The sequence below is a fragment of the Diabrotica virgifera genome, chromosome 2 (assembly GCF_917563875.1).
Source record: "Diabrotica virgifera virgifera chromosome 2, PGI_DIABVI_V3a".
Classification (NCBI taxonomy): domain Eukaryota; kingdom Metazoa; phylum Arthropoda; class Insecta; order Coleoptera; family Chrysomelidae; genus Diabrotica; species Diabrotica virgifera.
Window position 1 is genome coordinate 56,829,091 of NC_065444.1, and position 23,754 is coordinate 56,852,844.

The 23,754-nt window shown below is 34.0% G+C and overlaps 1 protein-coding gene across 4 annotated transcripts in view; it reads left to right on the plus strand.

The window, feature by feature from the left end:
* Positions 1–23,754, plus strand: part of LOC114331494 (dynein heavy chain, cytoplasmic) — a 144,735-nt gene that overhangs the window by 64,979 nt on the left and 56,002 nt on the right. For 2 of the 4 annotated variants that reach the window (XM_050643656.1, XM_050643659.1), the window contains 7 exons: positions 3,117–3,389; positions 9,488–9,722; positions 15,037–15,347; positions 15,567–15,655; positions 17,720–17,740; positions 20,060–20,295; positions 23,493–23,670. In XM_050643656.1, the coding sequence (XP_050499613.1) occupies positions 3,117–3,389; positions 9,488–9,722; positions 15,037–15,347; positions 15,567–15,655; positions 17,720–17,740; positions 20,060–20,295; positions 23,493–23,670 (1,343 nt within the window). The remainder of the gene's footprint in view (positions 1–3,116; positions 3,390–9,487; positions 9,723–15,036; positions 15,348–15,566; positions 15,656–17,719; positions 17,741–20,059; positions 20,296–23,492; positions 23,671–23,754) is intronic. The other 2 variants (XM_050643658.1, XM_050643660.1) reach the window with 1 other exon arrangement.

The window sequence follows — 23,754 nt, forward strand, 5'->3', positions numbered from 1 at the left end:
CCATAAACATAACCATATGGTAGAACTATGTGACATCACGGGTCGTTTGAACTATTTTAAATCATAGAAGATTTTAAATTTGTACTTCTAAGTTATTATGAGTTTTTGAAGCGTGAAATTTTGGAAATCTCATTTTTAAACAAAACTGAACATTATTATGTAATAAAAAAATGTGCAAGTTCCCTATTATTCCTTCTGGGTGTAACACTTCTAATGTCACTGAGTATATTTCTAGATTTAGACCTCTCATACATTTTTTCACTATATTTTTTGTTTCTTCTTAGTTTAAGTTAAGACAAGACGATGCAAGTGTGCTGTCAAGGCAGGGATTATTAAAAAGTTTACACGTCGGCTCCTGCCTTGTGGTAGGTCTTTGAAGTGACTTTTTGGATTGTAAATTTCAATCTTGACAGTTTTCATCATCGATTCCTATTCCCAACATAGAAATCACTAGTCGAAAATCGCTGCATTAAAATTTACAAGCAAAAGGCAGAAGCCAACCCTGTACATCCCCCATAATTCCCTGCCTCGACAACACGCGTGTATTATTCGCGATTGAAACGGAATATAGAGGGCAGGTCGAATGCAGGAAAATGGCCGATATAAATGGTATAAACAAACATTCAACCGAGGAACAGAACAATACCGATTTGATTTAAAATATTTTAATGTACTCATAATGCTAAAATTTACTAAAAATTTCTTAATATTGACCAAATTCCATTCAAATCAACAATTTTCTGGTTTGTTTATACCACTTATAGTAGTTTAAATTTCTTCCACCAGAGGTCAGATACTTTGTTTTTCATCGCGAATTGTAGACCAAAAACAGTTTATTTTATACGCGAAACCACTACGGTAGATACTCGTTATTCTTCTTAAAATTCCTTCTCCTCATTGGAGGTTGGCTACTACAATTACAAATTCTTGTCCGTCTTCAGCTGTTCTTATTATCTGTACAAAATTCAGCCTTGTCCATTGTCAGATGTTTCTTAGCCACGATAGTCCTTCCTAGTCATTTCTTTCTATCGATCTTTCCTTTCACTATTAGTTGAGCATATTGGTAGTTAACAATAAAACACTGAAAACGTTTGTTTTCTATACTTCCACAAAATGTATTATAACTATGTGACTACAGCTGTTTCGGCAGAGTGCCTTTCTCAAGTAATATAGTTTACAATGTGTTTGCCTTTTTAAGTCTTTAACTGAAGAGGTTGAGGAGTGGGGAGCTGTTTGTCTCGAGTTGGTCATTCAGAATTATATCTGTATTTTTCAATTTATTAATTTTCATAGATTCTAATAAAGATAGCTTAAGGCCTTTATTTTGAATATGAAGAATTTGAAACTGTTCATTAAAAGAATGATTATGCGTGAAGTGCGTATGTAGAATATGCTTTTCTGTTCTTGAAAGCCCTTTTGTGCTCTGCTATCCATTTGTCAAAGGTTCTGCCAGTTTGACCGATGTAAGTTTTCGGACAGTCACCACAAGTTAGCTTGTAGTTGCCACTCTGTAGTTGCTTTCTCTTTCGGCTCTTATTGTTTTTAATACAATGCGCTGGAAACTCATTTATTTTTAGCACATAAGCAAAACGCTCGGACAGGTCGATTTTTAAAATAATCATAGTATATTATAGTATCAATGTTTCGAACTTTACGCGATCCCTTTTCAGGTGACAGTCATAACTTCGATGTTTTTAAATGGGAAAGTACATCATGTGACACCTCACTTAAAAGCTTTTGAAACACTGGTTACAAAAATGTATAATACTTCGGCAAAATTTCGGTCAAATGCTTTTTAAATGCATTCATTTTTTTCGAATCCTGAGAAAACTAATGAGGTTTTTTTAAAAATTTTAACGCAGAATGAAAGATTACATTATTACCGAGGGCCAAAAGTCCCTTAGAATAAACAAAAAGTTTCTTTTGAATGATATATTTGAAATTAAAAATCATACTAAATTTTCTCTTCGTTTTCACCTCTGTAACTTATTAAAATAAATATTATAGAAGTTTTTAGGGACTTTCGGCTCTCGGTAATAATGTAATCTTTCATTCTGCGTTTAAATTTTTCAAAAATTCTTATTAATTTTTTCAGGATTATAAAAAAATGAATGCAGTTAAAAAGCACTGGACTGAAATTTTGCTCAAGTGTTATACATTTTTGTAATCAGTATTTCAAAAGCTTTTAAATGAGGTGTCACATGATGTACTTTCCCATTCAAAAAAATCAAAGTTATGACTGTCACCTGAAGAGGGATCGTGTAAAATTCGAAACGTTGATGCTATAATATACTATGATTATTTTAAAAATCGACCTGTCCGAGCGTTTTGCTTATGTGCTAAAAACAAATAAGTTAATATGGGGGGGGGGAACACTTATTCCAGCGTACTGTATATTTGCTTAAGTTGTTGTTAGTTCTGAATCAAGTAACGGTCGAATCCGTCAGTCATATTGGTAGTTATTGTTTCTCAGTATGTGGCCTAGGTATGATGTTTTTCTAACTTTCACTGTGTTCACTTTTTCGTTTGAGGTATGCGATGTCCACGTAATTTTGAGGATTCTCCGGTAGATTCACATTTCAAAGGACTCCAATTTATTTACGGTCGCTGTTTTAGGGGTCCACGTTTCAACTGCATAGAGAAGAGTCGACTAGACGTAGTATTTTGATAATCGTACTCGAATTTCGAGTTTTATTCGAGAATCACATAGAATTTTATTTTTTTTTAAATATTTTCTGGCCTGTTCTATTCTCGATCTTATTTCTAGATCAAGATTTAGGCTGCTATTGATCCAACACCCCAGGTACTTAACTTTATTGACCTCTTCTAAAATGTGCCCGTTTATTGTGCAAGGTTGAGGTACATTCTGGTTTTTTCACATTGACTTCACCTTGCTTTTCTCTTTAGAGGTCGCTGGATGCATGTGTTAATATATTATTTTAATATAATTGCCAATCAGTCGGTGCGTTTTTATTCAGCTCAGTCGTCTTACAAGCCTGTATGATGACGGGTAGACTTAGAAACACGTGTCAGAGGATGGTAACAGACTCGAATGGAATCGAAACGCGACCGCCTGTTTATTTTAATACAGTAGATATTATTGATTTTTCTTTTAGGTCCGGCTGGTACCGGTAAAACTGAATCAGTCAAAGCTCTCGGCAATCAGCTGGGACGTTTCGTTTTGGTATTCAATTGCGACGAAACCTTCGACTTCCAGGCTATGGGAAGAATATTTGTGGGTCTCTGTCAGGTAGGAGCTTGGGGATGTTTCGACGAATTCAATCGATTGGAAGAAAGAATGTTATCTGCCGTTTCACAACAGATTCAAACTATTCAAGAAGCTTTGAAGTCGCAGAAAGAAGCTGCTGCTGAAGGTGTTACTACAGGCAGTAAGTTAATGTTTTTTTAATTGTAACCATTGCTAACCTCGACATCTATGGGTAAAAGAGGCAATCGATTATGTATGTATAACCATTACTAACACGAAAAAAAATATTTACAATAAGATATGATTTAATGTTCGAATACATATTATGTATATGAATTTTACAAATAAAAGGCAGATCTCGATCACAGTTATTTATTAAATCTTGCCCAAGTACTTTCGCTCTCAGAGCATCATCAGGGGCATTTCTTAAAAAAAAAGCTGTCCAGCACATCCCGGAATGTCGTAAACATTTACTTAAAAATAATACAAATAATAACACACACTGGACAATGAACAAACATTAAAATAATCCAAGTCAAAGCCAAATCAAGCTTTCGCTGTCAAAGCATCATCAGGGGCATTTCTTCAAAAAAGGAAGCTATCCAGTACATCCCGAAATGTCGTCAATATTTACTTAAAAATAATACAAATAATAGAACACACTGGACAAAGGACAAACATTAAAATCATTTATAATAATTTAATGTCTCTCATTTTCGTTTTACAGCGAATTCTTTTTTTTTATATTAGTATTACTCCTAACTAAGGAAGTTTTACACTTCTGCGTGCCTTCTTTTATTCATCGTTAGTTTGGTTTGTAAGTAATAGAAACCACGAATAGGCGTGTTCCGTGGTAGTTTACGGAAACGATTACATGAAATTAAAATAAAGGTAAACACAACAAACTGTCAATTACATATTTATTTGTGTCGGTAAAATAGCGTGAATATTTTTTGAAAGAGGGTTTGTTATTCTTTGCGAGTGTGGTGGTGTCACTGCCCCGGGTGCCGGCTATGACTATACTGAACGGGACCACAAACACTTTAATCTGTCTGGTGTTCTACCATATGGCCAGATAGGCGACAATAATTTATTAGATCTGGCGTTTTAAAAGCTGAAAACATTTTTTTGGTTTTTAAGAAATTGACATAAAGAGGTTGGCCCTTTATCTGGTACCGTAATCTATGAATTTGTGTTTCTCATGAAAAAGCCATTAATTTTATACATTCTGGTTTTGTATTTAGGAGCGAAACACATGTGAATTTTAAATGACCCATATTATTTTCGTTTAGAAAAGAAAGTTAATATTTAAAATTAGCAATTAAAAAAATAGTAAAATAATAATTGAAACGTGTCGCTACAGGCGTAACCAGAAACTGGTCCCAATATAAGTGTGGCTACATACTACATACAAGCGGAAAATAAAAATTTAAAAAATTCCAACGACATCTTGGAACAATCCCATAAAAATTATTCATTAAGAGTATTTGGTTTATCGGAAAGCACAAATGAAAACTTAAAAGAAAATTTAAATAATATCTTTAACGAAAAAATGAATGTTTCCGATTGCCAAATTGAAGCAGCATACCGTACTGGTTTTCGTAAAAAAGATGAAATGTCACAAAAAGTAAGACCGGTAATTCTAAAATTTTCGTCACTGGTGTCCAGAAATCATATTTATGCCAATAAAACGAAACTAAAAGGAACAGGTATCTCTATTGTTGAAGAGTTAACGAAACAACGTTATGAACTTCTACGGGAAGTCAAAAACAAAGTGGGTAAAAAAAATGCTTGGTCCAGAGAGGGGAAGATTTATGCTTTCTTTTCTGGAAAAAAACGCTTAATTAATGGTTCAGATGATTTAGCCGGTCTTTAGCAGAAGTATACGAACACAGCAGGTGCGCAGTGAACAGCCTTGTTTTTTTTTCTTCTTCTTATTTAGTACATAGTTTTATTTACTTGTTATTATGTACAAATACTTTTTTATTTTTATAAAACCAAATAGGTGGTAATATATGAAAAACTTATCAATTGCTTTTTTTTAATGTACGATCATTAACTTTGCATTTTGTTGAATTTAAATCTATGTTATTGAATAGGCGTCTTGATATTGTAGGTCTTCAGGAAACTCGTTTATCTCCTGACCTATTGTCTGAAAATTTGTTGATTCAGGGATATAATTTTATTCGATGTGACAGAAATACGAATGGAGGAGGTGTAGCTTTTTATATAAATTGTAACATTTTGTTTGTAGAATTATTTAAAAATATTTCAAATCACTTAGAACACATATGGATAACGATTAAAGTTAATAAAAGCAAGTTTTAATTGGTAACTTTTATAGGCCGCCAAAGCAGAATTTTGTCGAATTTCTTAACACGTTTGAAGACACTGTTTCTAGCTACATACCTGAATGTGATTATATGGTTATGGGTGGAGATTTCAACATTGACATGTTGGATGTTAGTGAAAGAAAAACGGTTCTCTTTAGTGAGTCTATTGATTCATTTAATCTGAAACAATTAATAAATAAACCTACTCGCGTCACAAGAACAACATCTACTTTACTGGACTTGATTTTGGTTACAGATAATACTCCCAACAGTAGAGGCAGATACTATAGTTATTCTAGAAGAACAGTCTGATCATTTTATTGTTTACTGTTCTCTTAAGGAATTTGTAAATAAATCTGAAATTCAAATGATATACAGAAGAAATTTAAAAGATATTGACCTTGAATATTTTCAAAATTTGTTACTTTACTCACCATTTTTTCATATTTTAAATATTCCTGATGTTAATGAAAAGGTATTGTTTTTTAACAGTATTTTAACAGATCTTTTTGATTTTGTAGGTCCTTCTAAATTAATTAAAATACAGAAAAATCGGCCACCTTGGCTCACAGACAATATTCAGTTAATTATTACACTTAGAAATAAAGCATTTACACGTTGTAAAAGGACTAAAAATTTAGCTCATTGGAATTATTATAAATCTTTAAGGAACCAAGCCAATATTATGTTACGCAATGAGAAGAAATCTTATTTAGAAGTAAATTTCTTGGGGGGTAATTCAAGTAAAATAATGTGGAAAAAATTTAATCAGTTAAATATTAACAGTACCAAGAAAAACAATATTCTACCAGAATTTTTGAATAGGCCCAATGAAATAAATTCTCATTTCTTGTCTAATGCTCTAACAAATATGCCACTTGATCTGAATCTTTTATACTTTTATAAGAATAATGTTAGAAAAAATTTTTCACATTTGTTTAAGTTTGAGACTGTTGGGGAAATATTCGTCTATCAATTACTATTAGAAATAAAATCCAAATCTACAGGTTCTGACTTACTCACTATTGATATGATACTTATGTGTTGCCCATTCATTGTTCGTTATGTAACTGACATAATTAATACTTGTTTGGCAAATAATGTTTTTCCCGATGCTTGGAAAATTGCTAGAGTTCTACCAATTCCTAAAATAAAGGAAGTAAAAGAGCTTGGTGAATTAAGACCTATTAGTCTGTTACCTGTACTATCAAAAGTTTTAAAAAAAGTTATGTATCTCCAAATCAAAAGTCACTTAGATAAATATAAAATACTTCCTTCCTTCCAGTCTGGCTTTCGCAGTGGCTATAGCTGTAGCACTGCTTTGCTAAATATTGTGGATGATATTCTAAAAGGGACAGACCTAAATAAATGTACTAGATTGATTCTTCTTGATTTTGCTAAGGTATTTGATACTATTTCTCATGAATTACTGTTTGGTATTTTACACTATGTCGGATTTTCGTTAGATGCGATTAAATTATTGAAAAGTTATTTTAGTAATCGGCAGCAATATGTCGAAACTAACGGTGGAGCTTCTGATTTATTAAATGTATCTAGAGGTGTTCCGCAAGGATCTATCCTTGGACCACTTCTTTTTAGTATTTATATTTCTAATTTAACATGATAATGTTATGTGTTCATTGTTATGCTGATGATACTCAAGTGTATTATACATTCTCTTCTACAGATTTGGCAAGTGCTTCAGAAAAGCTTAATAGTGATTTATCTAAACTCGTAATTGAAACTGAAAAACATCAACTAAAATTAAATCCTATTAAATCATCCGCTATGGTTTTCGGTAAAAACAAAGACAGTATTAGGAGAAATATTCAAATTTTGTTGCAAAATAATAAAATTAATTGCACTGATGTGTCCAAAAGCTTGGGTTTATTCCTAGATTCTGATCTTAAATTTAAAAAACATGTGTCGGCTTGTATTCAAAAAGCATACAGTTCATTAAAAATATTATTTCAGCATCGACATATTTTAAACTCTAGGCATAAAATATTACTAACGGAGTCTTTAGTCTTACCGCATTTCAATTATGAAGATGTCGTGTATGGTCCTTGTCTTGACCAGTTTGATATAAATAGAATACAAAAAGTGCAGAAGTCATGCCTTAAGGCTGTATGACACTATGCATTTTCTTGTATCATTTCTAATATCGTTTCTGATATCGTTTCTTGTATACATTTTCTTGTATCATTTCTTGTACGTACATTTGTGCCCTGTATGACACTATAAGTATTTTTACTACAAAAACGTTATTACGTAGGTCAAAATTTATGACGTAAGAGAACTGTCAAAACATTAGAATGTGACTTTTCATTATTGCTATGTTTATTATAAACACGGCAATAATGAAAAGTCACATTCTAATGTATTGACAGTTTTCTTACGTCAAAAATTTTGACCTACGTAATAACGTTTTTGTAGTAAAAATACATATGCAAGTTCTTGTATCGAAAACTGTATGAAATTCGGCACGTGATTGGTCGAAATTTTGTTTGTCACCCTGTCACGTTTGGTATTGGTATGGTAGTACTGCGTCTACAGCTGATTTTAAGGATTTTATAAAATTTATAAACTTTTAAAAACAAATATTTTAATGTTATAATAACTAGAATTTTTACGGTGACTGTTGATTATTTGTGTTTTTTATTTTGTTTTGATATTTGTGCTAAAATATTTGCATTATAATTATCTTCAGTTTGATCCAAATTGGAACTATTGTATTTTCCTCTATTAAAAAATTATGCAATATGAAACCCAAAGTTATTCTAAATATATGGTTATTAGTAGAACAGTAGTCCATACCAAACGGTATATTAAGTATCAATAAAATATTTATAAATAATACCTACAAAACACAAATAAATTCATCAAGACATAAATCATATGATCTTATTTTCAGCCGCCATTATGACATTTAGAAGTTTTACCAGCAGGTTTTACGTTTTTGCTCTTTGCGCAGAAATTGGCGCAGTTATTGTACAAGAATCTGTGCCTGACACAAATTCTTGTATCGTTTCTGATATCGTTTCTTGTATCTGTGTATGACACTATACATTTTTTTGACATATCAGAAACGATATTAGAAATGATACAAGAAAATGCATAGTGTCATACAGCCTTTAGATTTATTTACGGTATTAGGAAGTATAAGAGTGTCTCTTATAAGCTTAAGGATGCTAAATGGCTTGATATGGCGAACCGACGAAAACTCCATGCTCTTTGTCTCTATCATCGTATAATAGTAACAAAATGTCCGCCATATCTATATGACAGAATTAAGTTCAGGACAGACGTTCACAATATTAATGTCAGATCCAAAGGTTTGATATCTCCACCCACGTACAAAACAACAACATTCCGAAGTCATACTCTTATAATATTTACAACTTATATAATAGTATCCCTGAATCAATGAAAAAACTACCTATTAACTCATTCAAAAGAAAAATGAAATTACATATTCTTGAGTCAACACATAATACCCTATAAACCTTACTTTTCATGTCCTATCATCTGTATTGTTTCTTTTTTATTTTATTTCTATTATTTAACTTTAATTAACTGTAATATAACTGTTATATATTTGATTTATATATACCAGCAGAAAATGTTTTTTAATTGTTAAAAAAGGGCCAGAGCTTTGATCAGCAGGCACAGCATTCGTGTTGTGCTATGCTGTTCTCTTGTCCCTTTTACAGAGATTTTTTTCTTTTCCTATATTGTTATATGTATTTGGTACTTGTACTTCTTTATTTTGTCTCTGTAATAAAGAGTTTATTATTATTATACATTTCCATACATCTCAAAACATAGCCAATAATGTAGCCCCCGAACAATTATTTTAATCTGTTTGTCCTTTGTACCCTGTTTGATTCACTGTATTATGTATTCTTATTACATACATGGCTTACCTTTTTTTATTTTGTTATAGGCATTAGTGTAGAATTGGTAGGAAAACAAGTGAAAGTGTCCCCAGACATGGCTATCTTCATAACCATGAATCCAGGTTATGCAGGAAGATCCAATTTACCTGATAACTTAAAGAAATTGTTCAGATCTTTGGCTATGACAACGCCAGACAGACAATTAATTGCCGAAGTTATGTTGTTCTCTCAAGGATTCAGACAAGCTGAAAAATTGGCTTCGAAGATTGTTCCTTTCTTCAGGTAAATATACTTAAAACACATAAAACAAGACAATGAGTAGGAAGTCACAAAATATTGGGATGGGCATAGCAAGTCAGCTGGTAAATTTGCAAAAAATAATTATGCACCTAATTTATAATTAAATATTACTACATATTACTACATACACTTCAAATAACTTTTTTCGATCAAATTAATAATGCGAGTAAGCATTGCGAGATCTTCATTGGTAATATCTAATAACTCGATTGTTATCCATTGTTTGACATCTTCAGTGTTCAAATAACTTTTTTCGACAAATTAATAATGCGAGCAAGCATTGCGAGATCTTTATCAGTGATATATAACTCGATTGTTATCGATTGTTTGACATCTTCAATGTTTTCGATCTTCGCGCAACAACTCTATTTTAAGCATGCCCCAGATTGACAAATCCGTAGGAATAATGTCTGGTGACCTTGGAGACCACGGTTGGTTTCCACGTGAACGTAATGCACACTAAACGCGGGAGAGGGTGGTGGAATTCGCTCGTGCGTCGTTTCCGAGGACTGACTTATGTCCACCAACGTATTTGATAAAACCACAATCTTCTCCACAAAATTCTAATAAAACAAATCCGGATCTATGTCTTTATCTTTTGAATTCGCGAGCATCAAAATATTTATAAAATGCAAAAAAAGTAATTGTGCTATTTCTGATAACAGCGAATACGCCTTGGTATTATCAAAAATTTTAAGTGCAACACTGCAAAATTAAGTATTAAACCCAATCTTGACTATTATTGGCTCTAGACTAGAACATTTACTCATGATGTCAATCTCTCCCTACGAATTAGAATGTTAAGAAGATGTGTTTAATACATTTTACGGCGTGGAAGCATGGACTCTCCAACAGAACAATATAAAGAGCATTGAAGTTTCGTGATATGGTGCTATTGACGAATATTAAGAATAAGTCGAGTTGACCGAGTCACAAATGAAGAAGTATTAGGCTGAATGGAGAAAAGGCATGAAGTAATACTTTCTCTTAACACAATAACTTACAGTTATCTCGTAAAAGAGGTAACTGGAATACTTGGGCCATCTAATGCAGGGACAACAATACATATTTCTGCATCATATAACGCAAGGAAAGATTGAAGGACGAAGCAATCCGACCCGCAGCATAAAGCCGGAGATACACATGCTTGTTACTAGCACACCGGCATACCAGTACCTTGGCAAGTGTGTATGTTACTGGCATGCTAGTTCCTGGTATGCTAGCTAATCGCAAAGAATTTCATTTTTCTTGCTAGTAGCGTGCTGTGAGATGCAAGGCACATGCGTGTGAGTGTCACTGGCACGTGTGAACGCGCGCCACCGCTACGGATATGCCAGTAGCTAGCAGATAATTGTCAGATTTGTTATTTTGGAGATAAAAATTAATCGTTTAATTTTAAACTTGTTTTAAAAAAATATTTCGTTGGGGTGATGAAAACATCATCAAAGTCATTTCTATTTATAGTTATGTAATTAGAGTGTACTTGGAATTTACTTAAATCATCTCTATATAAAAATAAAATAGCCTGTGACAATGCTCCAAAATTCAAGAGGGAATGGGTCGGATTCATTATTTTTCTAACAATTATCCATGGCCATAAGCAATATTTGCTTGTTTAATTCATTCCGAATACCTTCCATGGATCGCCTTTTTTGTTGGAAACTCAGAAACTTTTAATTACAAAACAAATACTTTAGTTTCACATGAAAACGACTTGATTGTTTACTAGCACTGGCATGTGTAAAAATCTACCCTGCTTTTTCGTCTTACCAGTAAAGGCATGTGAGTTGCTGGCATGCCCATTACAAGCAAATGTGTTTTGTGCATGCCAGTTACTGGCTTATGCCAGCAACTGGCATGCCAGCTACTTTCCTCATTTACAGGCATGTGTGTATCCGGCTTAATGTCTTGGATAAAAAATCTAAGAGAGTAGTTTGGTTGTGCCACAAACGGACTGTTTAGAACAGCTGTAAGCAAATCCGAATAGCATTGATGATATTGTTACAAAACTGACTTAACGCGGTTGACTTTACTATTTTATTATTTATGTTTTTAGGCTCTTCTTCTTAACGTGCCCTATCAAGTCCCCTTGACGTTGGCGATTAACATGGCGAAACTGTCTCTGTCTCGAGCTATTCTAAATAGGTGTTCTGCTTTCTTTATTCCTGTCCACTCCCGGATATTCTTCAACCAAGAGGCCTGCTTTCTACCAATTCCTCTGCGTCCTTCGATTTTACCCATCATAATAAGTTGAAGAATATTATACCGGTCTCCCCTTACTACGTGTCCAAAATAGGCCATCTTTCTATATTTGATGTTATCAAGCAGCTCGCGGGTAGCATTTGCTCTCTTAAGGACTGCCACATTTGTCAGCATAGCCGTCCATGGTATTTTCAGAATACGTCTGTGCAGCCACATTTCAAAGGCCTCCAAACGGTTAATGGTGGATATTTTTAATGTCCATGCTTCGACACCATACAAGAGGACTGACCAAATGTAGCATTTAATCATGCGCTTTCGAAGTTGAAGTTGCAAGGTATCATTACAGAAGAATGACCTCATTTTTAAAAATGTCGTGCGGGCTATCTCGATTCTACATTTTATCTCTTTATCTGGATCTAGTTGTTCAGTAATATGGCAACCAAGATATTTAAAACTGGGTACTCTTTGAATTATATGACCATCAACATATAACCGTGAATCTTGATGGGCCAAACGGCTAAATACCATGTATTTTGTTTTTGAACAGTTTATATTTAGGCCAAACTCTCCTCCCACTGTGTCAATGGAATTTAAAAGGTGTTGTAATCCATTCATATCATCACTTAAAATAGCTGTATCGTCTGCATATCTGATTGTATTTATCAGAATTCCATTAACCTTCACACCCCATTCCAAATTATGCAGCGCTTCCTTAAATATTCTATCTGAATACAAATTGAACAACAGTGGGGACAGTATACAACCCTGTCTGACACCTCTTTGTATTTTGCATATTTCTGTTGATTTTCCATTTATGCAAGCTGTCGCTGTTTGACGCCAATATAATTTTTCTATGATTCGCACATCTTGACTATCAACTCCTTTATCCTTTAATATTTTAATTAATTTGTGATGTTGTACTCGATCAAAGGCCTTCTCATAGTCAATAAATACAGCAAAGACGTCTTTCCTTTGATCTCGGCATTTCTGCAATAACACATTTAGTGCAAAGAGTGCGTCCCGGGTTCCCAGTCCATTTCTGAAGCCAAATTGTGTTTCATCCTGGTCTTCTTCACATTTATCTCTGATTCTACTGTGGATGATACGTAGAAAGATTTTCAAGGTGTGGCTCATAAGGCTTATCATTCTATAGTCGCTACAGTTTTTCGGACGTTGTTTTTTTGGTAGGGTTATGAATTCGGACTTTAACCAATCTTCAGGGATATCACCAGTCGAATAAACATCATTGAAAAGTTTGACTAGTATTCCAATGTTTTCCTCATTTATGAGCTTTAACATTTCTGTAGGTATGTTGTCGGGACCAACGGCTTTCTTGTTTTTTGCCAATTAGGTTATTACATTTAGGTTAGGACATTAAATGGTTTACTATTTAATTGGAGTATCGCTAGTCTGTCGTTTACAGGTACAAATTTTTTTACATATTTCTTGAATTTAGATGTTATAAATATGCCAACTCCATTCCTATGATGTACGTCATCTTCTACACTTCCAGAATAGTATAGTGTGCCTTCATTTTGTTCACATGTTCCCGCTCCAGGCCAGCGGAGCTCACTTATGCCCATTATATCAATTTTTAATCGTTTAACCTCTTGAACTAAGTTACTGAGCTTGCCTGCTGCATAGAGGCTTTTAACATTCCATGTGCCTAATCTGATTGTACTGCTAGACATTTTTAAAGTTGTCGTACTTTTTAAATTGTAGGGGTTTCGTGTGGTGACGACCGGGAAGGCCCTACAGTCTGGTGCGCACCCTTCCCTGTCGGATCTTGGTTTCCGAGATCCATGATCAGTAATACTCTGATTATGTTTGGATTGCGCCATGTTAACTTTACTCGGGAGAAATAATTGGAGTGGTTTCCCGTTGCCTTCCCGAATGATTTTTCCGGCGCATTGTTTTTGGGCACTAAGTTTAATTTTAGTTGACTTTATTTATTTATTAATAACTTACTTCTAAAAAAATAAAAGACACTGAATTTATATCTTTTATTTTACAGACTACGATATCTAATTTATATATTACACTTAGGGCCGGTTGTTCGAACGCTAATCAACATTAATCACTATCAAATATTTAATTACTGTCACAACTGTCAATGTCAATTTTGGTTGGGTTGCTGAAAACATAGTTAATTATAATTATGAGATTAGTTAGTCAATTAACATAACAATTATTAACATAATTGATTAACTAATTTCATAATTGTCATCAATAATTATGTTTTCGGCAACCCAACCAAAGTTGACATTGACAGTTGTGACAGTAATTAAGTATTTGATAGTGATCAATGCTGATTAGCGTTCGAACAACCGGCCCTAAATCTATTTATTTATATAATTACAAGTTCAAAAATATCGCGCCCGATACATATCAAGTACACCGACGTATTCAAATTCACAACTAACTGTTAATTTCCAAATCCCTCTTATTTATACAATGCTTAATCATCTCGAATACAAAAGAATGATCCAGAATAAACGAGTATTTACATAATAACTTAAAGCACGTAAAATCAAATTTTCTAGTACAATACCAAAAGAACAATTATTAGGAAAAGGTATGTAAACAAGCTCGGTCGAGATCTTTCTTTAAATTAGAGTCCCCCATAAATCCATCAACCACAAGTGCATAAATCATTGTATAAAAAAAGGTTCCCGGTAAACATCTTCGGCGTCTGTTAGTCCGGGAGCTGAAAACAGTCGGGTGTCACAATATCCAATCTCCGGTATGAGAGGAACAGAAAGAAGAAGAGCATTTTGGAGAAGATGGCCTAGAGACCTATTGAAGTAGAAAATTTCACAATTCAATTCAAAGTTTTAGTTCTGAGGAAAATAAATCTTTTAATATGACCAAGTTTCTGTTTACACCTTCGTGGTTTCTAGTGCTTGCAAGCCATACGAATGTTGAATTATTAAAGAAGACTAGGAGAGGTTTACAATTTGCATCACACTTCCCGTCTATTCAACGTGGCAAACGTAGAAAATTTCATTTATGACGTATGTGTAACATGTGGACTAAACAAAAAACTGTTTAATTACTTTCATAGCTACATGTACTAAAATCACTGCCTTTTTAGGTTATGCGACGAACAACTATCCAATCAATCCCACTACGACTTCGGTTTGAGAGCCCTAAAATCCGTACTTATATCTGCCGGTAATGTCAAGAGAGACCGAATTCAGCGGATTAAGGAAGGAATGACCCAACGTGGCGAAACCAACATCGATGAAGCCAGCATCGCTGAGAATTTGCCAGAGCAAGAAATCTTGATCCAATCAGTGTGCGAAACCATGGTACCCAAGTTGGTGGCTGAAGATATACCACTTCTCTTCAGTTTGTTGAATGATGTATTCCCTAATGTTCAGTACACAAGAGCAGAAATGAAAGGTAAATATTGATCGAAATTATGTTTAAAACAGTTCCAATTTTTCTTTTTCTCTTCATATTATTATTATATCGGTTAACATGACCACCAAAATTATTGTCCACTACTATATTTGTGAAGTGTGCAATATTGAGGATAACATTGAACGTTGAGAGACTGCCTTTAGCTTTAGTTGAGATATTTTAGAGAAGATCCCATTTTATGAGTTAATATTTTTCTAGGTCTTAAGGATGAAATCAGAAAAGTATGTTCTGAAGAGTATTTGGTATGTGGAGAAGGAGACGAACGAGGATCAGCTTGGATGGAGAAGGTAAAAGAGATTAATACTTATATAAAAATAAATTCGCCATTGTGTATACACTTAACTTCTTGAAAGTGGAGACATAGATTTTAATAAAACTTAAATAGATAAAGAAAGTTTCAAGCTTCGTCCAAGATAATACATGTTACACTTTAAAACGGTGAATTTAGTGTTGCGCATTTTCAGTTACTTTGAAAAAATGTTCGTTGATCGGGCACGTTGGGTCTTGTGCTCTTTACTACTCTTCAGATCCTGAGTGACTCAACCCTAAACTACGTATTAACTCAAACATTCTGTTGCGTAGGCCAGATTGTTTGCCTTCCCAGTTCTGTATGTAGAGTCCGAGCTTCTTAAAAGCCCCAAAGTTACCAAGAAAATGAAAGCAGAGACCTCTTTCTCCAAACAGTTAAGGCAGATGTAGTTTTCTACAATGCTCATTCGCTGAAGCTGGTTGTTGAACGAATTCTGACCTAAGGTTCCTATTGTACAGGATTTATATTAGCATTCAAAAAATAAGAGTAATCCATATCGATTTAATTTTTAAAAAAAGTCTCAAACAAAACAAATATTATTTACATGCATTGTTTTGATTTCGTAAAGTAGGTGACATTGCTTCTGCAATGTAGACCACCCGTTTTGAAAAACAACGGAGTCAGCAATTTTGTACTATTAGTATTTCATGGTCACATTCAGGTATGAAATCATAACAAAACAATTACGATTTATTTATAAATAAGGAGAAAGTAAAGCAGAGATCATTCATTATTTAACCATCAATGTAGTTAGAATATAGACTTTTGTCCACCAACTCGTTACTGGTATATCTAGTGTTGGCAAATAAATATATGTCTGGTAAATAGTGTTCAACTTAATCAACCCCATCATCAGGGGGAAACAACCCCAACCACCATAGTATTATTCAATGGCACTCACTTTATGAATGATGAAACAACCACCTGCTCTTCTCGAGTTTGGTCTTGCTGCTAACATCTCTATCTACATTCCATCCCCCTTACATTGCTATGTCAACTCAGCTTATTTGGCAAAACGAAAACAATTTAAACCCCGAACCACCTTCTCGGAATTGCTCGATGGTGCCCTTTAGAGCGCTCTATCACTGGTTCCATTACCGGTACCATCTATCTTGACTATCTTACTATTACCAGATTACTGCATGCTTGTACCAAGACAGAACTGACTCCACGGCGAGTACCTTGAAGGTCTGACTAGTTGTTGGAAGAGATACAGATAGAACTCCCCCAATGTATCTCCTCTCTATGCGTCAGAAGGGTAAACGTCCCTGCTTGGAAAATAATAGCCATGGTACCAAACGAATGCTCTACGAAACCCCCAATTTGTCTGAACTCTGTATCATACAGTGCTTCGGAGGAAAATTTAACCTTTCTGTCACTTTATTCTTCCATCGAGGGAAAGAAAACTGAATGAGTATGAAGTCGACAACCTTCATATGGCCTGTTGCCACTGTCTCTACTCTGCTTCACAGTTTATAATATTGTTTTCACAAATTTTACAACATTAAAATGTGAAAATCTGAAATTATCCATGTCTGTCTGTCTGCCCGCAAACAAAACTCTGTTATTAGAACAGATAGAATGACAAATGGAATGGAAGTACTATTTTAAAGTCGTCGAAATGCTATAAGCGACATATTATTCGACGCGCCTTAGCAAGACGAGAACAAATATATACGTCCGGTTTTTATAACACTTTCGGTTGAAAAGTTGTAACCGGAAATGCCACGTTATAGTCGCAGAAATAGTACATATGATACATCAATTGACGTGTATTTCCAGTTAAAAATTTATGACCGGAAGTTTGGCAAAAATGACGGGAAAAAGTTATAAGAAGAGTTCAAATATCGACTTTCGATTCTATTTCCGGTTACTTTGGGTGAAGATCTAGGGCTTACGAAGTCCAATTGCTGGTTACAGTATGAACATTCACAGTTAAGTTGTATTATTAGCTATGTCTTCAGTTACATACATAAGAATGTTCTCATTTGTATAAATATGTTTATTAATGCACTACTCATTATTTCATGCTGCTGCACAGAGAGATACGTGGGTGTCCAAGGTATATATCATTTGTTTGTCTTTTTGATTGGTTTATGTAATACTGCAACATTCTTTACCAGTTAATCGACCATAAGACTTTTTGAGTATTTTGCAAGTTAAATGTTGATACCATTTAGACATATGTAGAAAATTGTAACAAAGATGGTACAAGTCAACTAACAAACTTTATCAAGAGCCAAAATAAGATGATCAGCACCATGAAGGAGAGCACAAAACAAGATAACGTTAATCGAGGAAATTAAACTTGTCATTTCACAACCAAATTGTGAGTTCGAATATAAAATACTTTAAAAATGAAAATCGATAAAAAATCCTCCAAAGTACTCAACTCTTAAGAAGATACCACAATGATTTTATTAAAATGTTAGATGTTAAAATGACTATAGAGATTACGAAGCAGAGGAGCAAGCTGGCTTTAGAGCTGGGCGGTCCACAGTAGACCACCTGTACTCTATTACGCAAGTTATTGAGAAAAAAACAGCCGTCAATAAAGAAGTTCACCTAGTATGCGTAGACTTACAAAAAGTATATGACATTGTGCCCCTCAGCAAACGATGGTCAACCCTACATCAAACCAACAATTGCTCATGGTGTTATCAAAGCAGTCCAAAGTCTGTATAATGGAACGACTGCAAAAATTAAAACTGGATCAAGGATGTCTGAGGGATTTAAGGTCACCAAAGGATTGAAGCAGGGTTGTTGTATTTCGCCTACCCTTTTTAAAATTCATCTGGAACAAGCACTCAAGCTGTGGAAAAGAAAATGTAATGGCATGGGAATCCCTCTCAATAACGACACAACACTATACACTTTATGTTTCGCTGATGACCAAATTCTGATTGCTCAGGATCACGACGACTTCAGTTACATGACACGGAAGCTAATAGAAGAATATAACAAATGGGGTCTCGAAGTCAACATTAAGAAAACTGAAGCCATGTGTATTGGAGGAACAAAGCAGTCCATTACATTAGACGATGGGGTAGAAATTAAACACTGCGATGAATACAAGTACCTGGGCATGAAGATAACTCAAGATGGAACACTCGATGCTGCTATAAAAGACAGAAACATACAGGGTAGAAAAACCATATCCATGATGAACGGCATTCTGTGGGACCAGACAATATCTAAAGCGAACAAACAGCTCATATACAAAAGCATACTTAAAAGTATAATCAGGCAGTGAAGTTTGGCCACTGAAACAAAGAACGGAGAAAATGTTACTAGTAACAGAAATGGACTTCTGGAGAAGAGCAGCGGGCAAATCAAGAAGAAATCGGATACCAAATGAGAGAATACGAGAAATGATGGGAGTCACACATACAATAATTGATGACATAAAAACAAAACAACTAGTATGGTACGGCCATGTACAGAGAATGCCAGATGACAGGATCCCTAAGCAGATTTTGGCGTGGACACCACAAGGGAGAAGAAAAAGAGGAAGGCCGAGAAGAAGCTGGAGGGAGGGAATTGAAAAAGAACTAGAGGAAAGAGAAATCCCTCCAGGTCTATGGTTAAACAGAGAAGAATGGCGATTAGGAGTCGGAAGACGTCGGAGAACGCTGTAAACCGATAGTAGTATTAGTAGGTGTTAAAAATATTGGGCGCGTTTCGGCCCAACATGAGCCATTATCAGCAAAATACAGGAAAACCAAAGAACTGACCCACAGGTAGGAGGAAGAATCGATTAGGCTGATGATATTCAATATCCGATAGAATAGGAGCAAAAAGAAGAAGAACATTCCTTAAAAATAAAAAATAAATTTCGTGGCTTTAGGTTTTTTGTTATGAAAACTACTATTTTGCAGGAAAATTATATTTTTATTTTAATACTGTCAATATCCTTATTGAAGTAATTCAAATTGTCTCTTATCTTGGAACTTTAATGAAGAGTACCGAATGATCAATGTATTAAATAGGAAAGAATTATTCTAAACTAACATTCGATAATCGATTATATTATCATATTCATCCAATGAGGGGTCTAGATGCAACACCGGACATTTCCACTTTTTGGTCAAAATTAGTTGAATACACCTCTGTAATCTGTAATTAAGGATCCATATATTAACAATTGGATAGAGAGCAAAATTGGACAGTTCCTAATAGTAATTCAGTGTGAAAGAATTGGTTCAGATGCAAAAGTGGACTTTTCCTCCAATTTGAGATAGGGAACAGTAAAATTGTAAATTGTTTTTCAGTTTACTCGGAATGACATAAAGTGGAAATGTCCGGTTTTGAATCTAGACCCCTCAAATATTAAAGGTCTAATATTAATCTGTTTAACGTATTAATTATTTTTTCTGTGAAGGTACTTCAACTTTACCAAATATCAAATTTGAATCATGGTTTGATGATGGTCGGTCCAAGCGGTTCCGGTAAGAGTTCGGCATGGAGAGTTCTCCTTAAAGCTCTTGAAAGATTCGAAGGCGTTGAAGGAGTTGCACATGTCATCGATCCAAAGGCTATTAGCAAAGAAGCGCTGTATGGTGTTTTGGATCCCAATACCAGGGAATGGACGGACGGTCTCTTCACTCACATATTAAGGTAATATCAGCTAAATATTTAATCTTATAAAATCCTAATGCAACAAGTCACTCAGCCTGTCCGGTACGGTTTCGATATGTAAACATTGAATGACGTTTAATAAACGTCATTGTATTTTGTTATATCTTTTTTTATAACAGCTCCAGAATGACTCAATCGAATTAGCTAATTTCGATTTTAAAATATTTGTAGAAGTCCAAGGAAGGTTGAAAATGTGAGAAAATGTGATGAAATTGTAAATAAAATACTAAAAACAACTATGTTATTAAATCAAAACGGGAACTGGTGTATGTTTTCAAAAAACTGATAGTGTAAATAAATTTATTAAAATCAGCTAAGTACTTTCAGCATTTTTAATGCCAGCATCAGAGCTATCCTATAAAAAGACGTAAGTTGAAGAATCTTATTCATAAAAAATTATAAAGTGAAACTTACGTCTTATAATTGTAACTGCCTCAAACGAAGAGAAAACTTTGAACAAACACATTCTAATTTTAAAAATTAACCCAGGGATCAAACCACTGGTCAGGGTAAAAACCCTTAAATATATGAAATAATCACATTTAATGTGTTTTAAAAAAATGGCTACCATTTTTACAATCAACTACTGACAATATACAAAGATGACAAGATGGGGACGGAAACAAACTTCCTAGCGACATCTAAGTTATTAAATAATAATTAAAAAATTTGAAAATGAATAAGTGGTCATATGTAGGTTAAATTGGTTTGAAGTTAGAAGTTAATATGAAATTCTAGAATAGAAATTCTTAGAATTTCATATTAACTTCTAACTTCACACCAATTTAACCTACATATGACAACTTAGTCATTTTCAAATTTTTAATTATTATTTAATAACTTAGATGTCGAAGGAAGTTTGTTTCCGTCCGCATCTTGTCATCTTTGCATATTGTCAGTAACAGCTGTTAATTGTAAAAATGGTAGCCATTTTTTAAAACACATTAAATGTGATTATTTTGTATATTTAAGGGTTTTTACCCTGACAAGTGGTTTGAAACCTGGGTTAATTTTTAAAATTAGAATGTGTTTGTTCGAATTTTTCTCTTCATTTGAGGTAGTTACAATAATTATAAGACGTAAGTTTCACTTTATAATTTTGTATGAATAAGATTCTTAACTTAGTCTTTTTATAGGATAGCTCTGATGATGCCATTGAAAATGCTGTAAGTACTTAGCTGATTTTAATAAATTTATTTACACACTATCAGTTTTTTTGAAAACATACACCAGTTCCCGTTTTGATTTATATAGAAGTGTGTACAAGTCAAATAGTCTGTTTCTAACTATGTTATTGTCATATACACACAGTTATATTTTACTCCTTTAGGTTTGCGTTTACCGTGAAATTCATAAATGTTTTTTTCGATAAAATACTTGCTTTTTGAGTTATTGCCGAAAACCCGTCTAAAAACGTGTTTTTTTTTTGTTGAAAAATAAACATATTCACTCGCAAATAACTCGAAAAGTATTGACTTGGTGAAAAAACTGTGAAGAACAAAAGTTGCTTAGAATTAGTATTTTGAACGTATGTTTTTTCATTTCCGAAAAGGAGTGAACTCACTCAAAATCACTTACACACGCCACTATAATCACTCAGCGTCTGCGATTGTGTCTACTCTCAGACCAGTCGTTAAAAAACGACGCTAGAGACTCCAGCGGTACAACGACTGTAGACGCTTCAGTCGACACGGCTCTTTAACAAACCACACAAGCAGTACACCGCGATCACCGCTCAGCGATGAGCGCAACAGCCGCTCCAGTAAAAACGTATCTTACAATTTAATCAAGATGGAAATTTGAAAAACATTTAAGGATGCACTCTGGGGAAAAGCCTTACAAGTGCGAAATTGGTTTTAAGCAAATTTCACACTTGTATGGTTTTTCTTCAGTGTGTAAAACTTCGTAGGAGTTCAAAAATCTAACATTCGTTTGCCTAAAATATAGCTGTCTATTGCGTATTTCAAACATGCTATGCAGTATACAAGGATAGCCCCATATAAACTAAATGAGAATTTTTTTACAACGTTGCCGCTTTTCACGAAACGGCCGTGAAAGGTAGTATTAGTCATTGTATAGGATTATCGCTGTTAACTGCTGTGGAATACTAAAGTAGGATTTATTTATAATTCATAGAATGGCAAACTGCTTGCAATATACAACAATACTGATTCTAACGTTTGAAACGGAGAATAGGGTTCTTAATTTTTTGGTATGGTAGTCAAATTTTGACTTCGGCCGGAAGTGGCTGGAAAATACTATACAACTAAGCACACGTGCTCATAGTCAATATTCATTTTGACTTAAAAGTAAAAAATTATTCACTTGTAGTTTTACAACAAAATAAAAACTGCATCAATTAAAATAATAAAACAATGGTTTAAATTTAGTCTTTTAGAGATTAGTATTTATAAATTAAAAATTTTTAATTACAATAATAATTAATGAACATACTCTTCCATTGCTCATCATTATTCTCCTTCTTAAAATTAAAGAAGTCTGCAACAGTAAGTTTATTTCCGCTATTAATAATGAACTAAAAAGGGATAGTTCCCTGGGTTGGCTGTATACCATATATAGTTAAACAAACTCTAACATTGAAGTAAAACCACTTCTATGTAATAGGTATAATTTACTAAAATCCTAAAAATTCCCAATGGATTGAATAAAATATGTTCAGAACGAACGTTTTCGGACCTATCAATCCATCATCAGTGAACTCATATACTTGCTAACTAGCCCCAGAACCAAATGTTGTTGGCCCAAGATGGTTGGTTAAAGTGGTCGATTAGGGTTTCACCATGTTCCCAGAGGTTATCTACTAACATCGTCGTTAAACCTGTTCAATTTCACAACATTAGAATGTAGATTTAATTATAATTATTCCAACCATTGTTTGGTTCTGGTGCTAGTTAGCAAGTATATGAGTTCACTGATGATGGACTGATAGGTCCGAAAACGTTCGTTCTGTACATATTTTATTCAATCCATTGGGATTTTTTAGAATTTTAGTAAATTATACCTATTACATAGAAGTGGTTTTACTTCAATGTTAGAGTTTATTAATAATGAGTGTTAGGACTTTTTAAGTGTATATTTTCCGAAACGACATTGTCACAATACATATTCCAAAGCTCGGTGAATCGACTCTAAAAAATAGCAATTATTCATTGCAGGAAAATTATTGACAACGTCAGGGGAGAAATTAACAAACGTCAATGGATCATCTTCGACGGTGACGTAGATCCTGAGTGGGTAGAAAACTTGAATTCAGTACTTGATGACAACAAATTGTTGACTCTGCCCAACGGTGAACGTCTTTCCCTACCTCCAAACGTTAGGGTTATGTTCGAGGTGAGCCACATTTTTAAATTGGGGAATTGACTCAATTGTTTTTAATATACTCAGTGACATATTAGAAGTGTTACACCCAGAAGG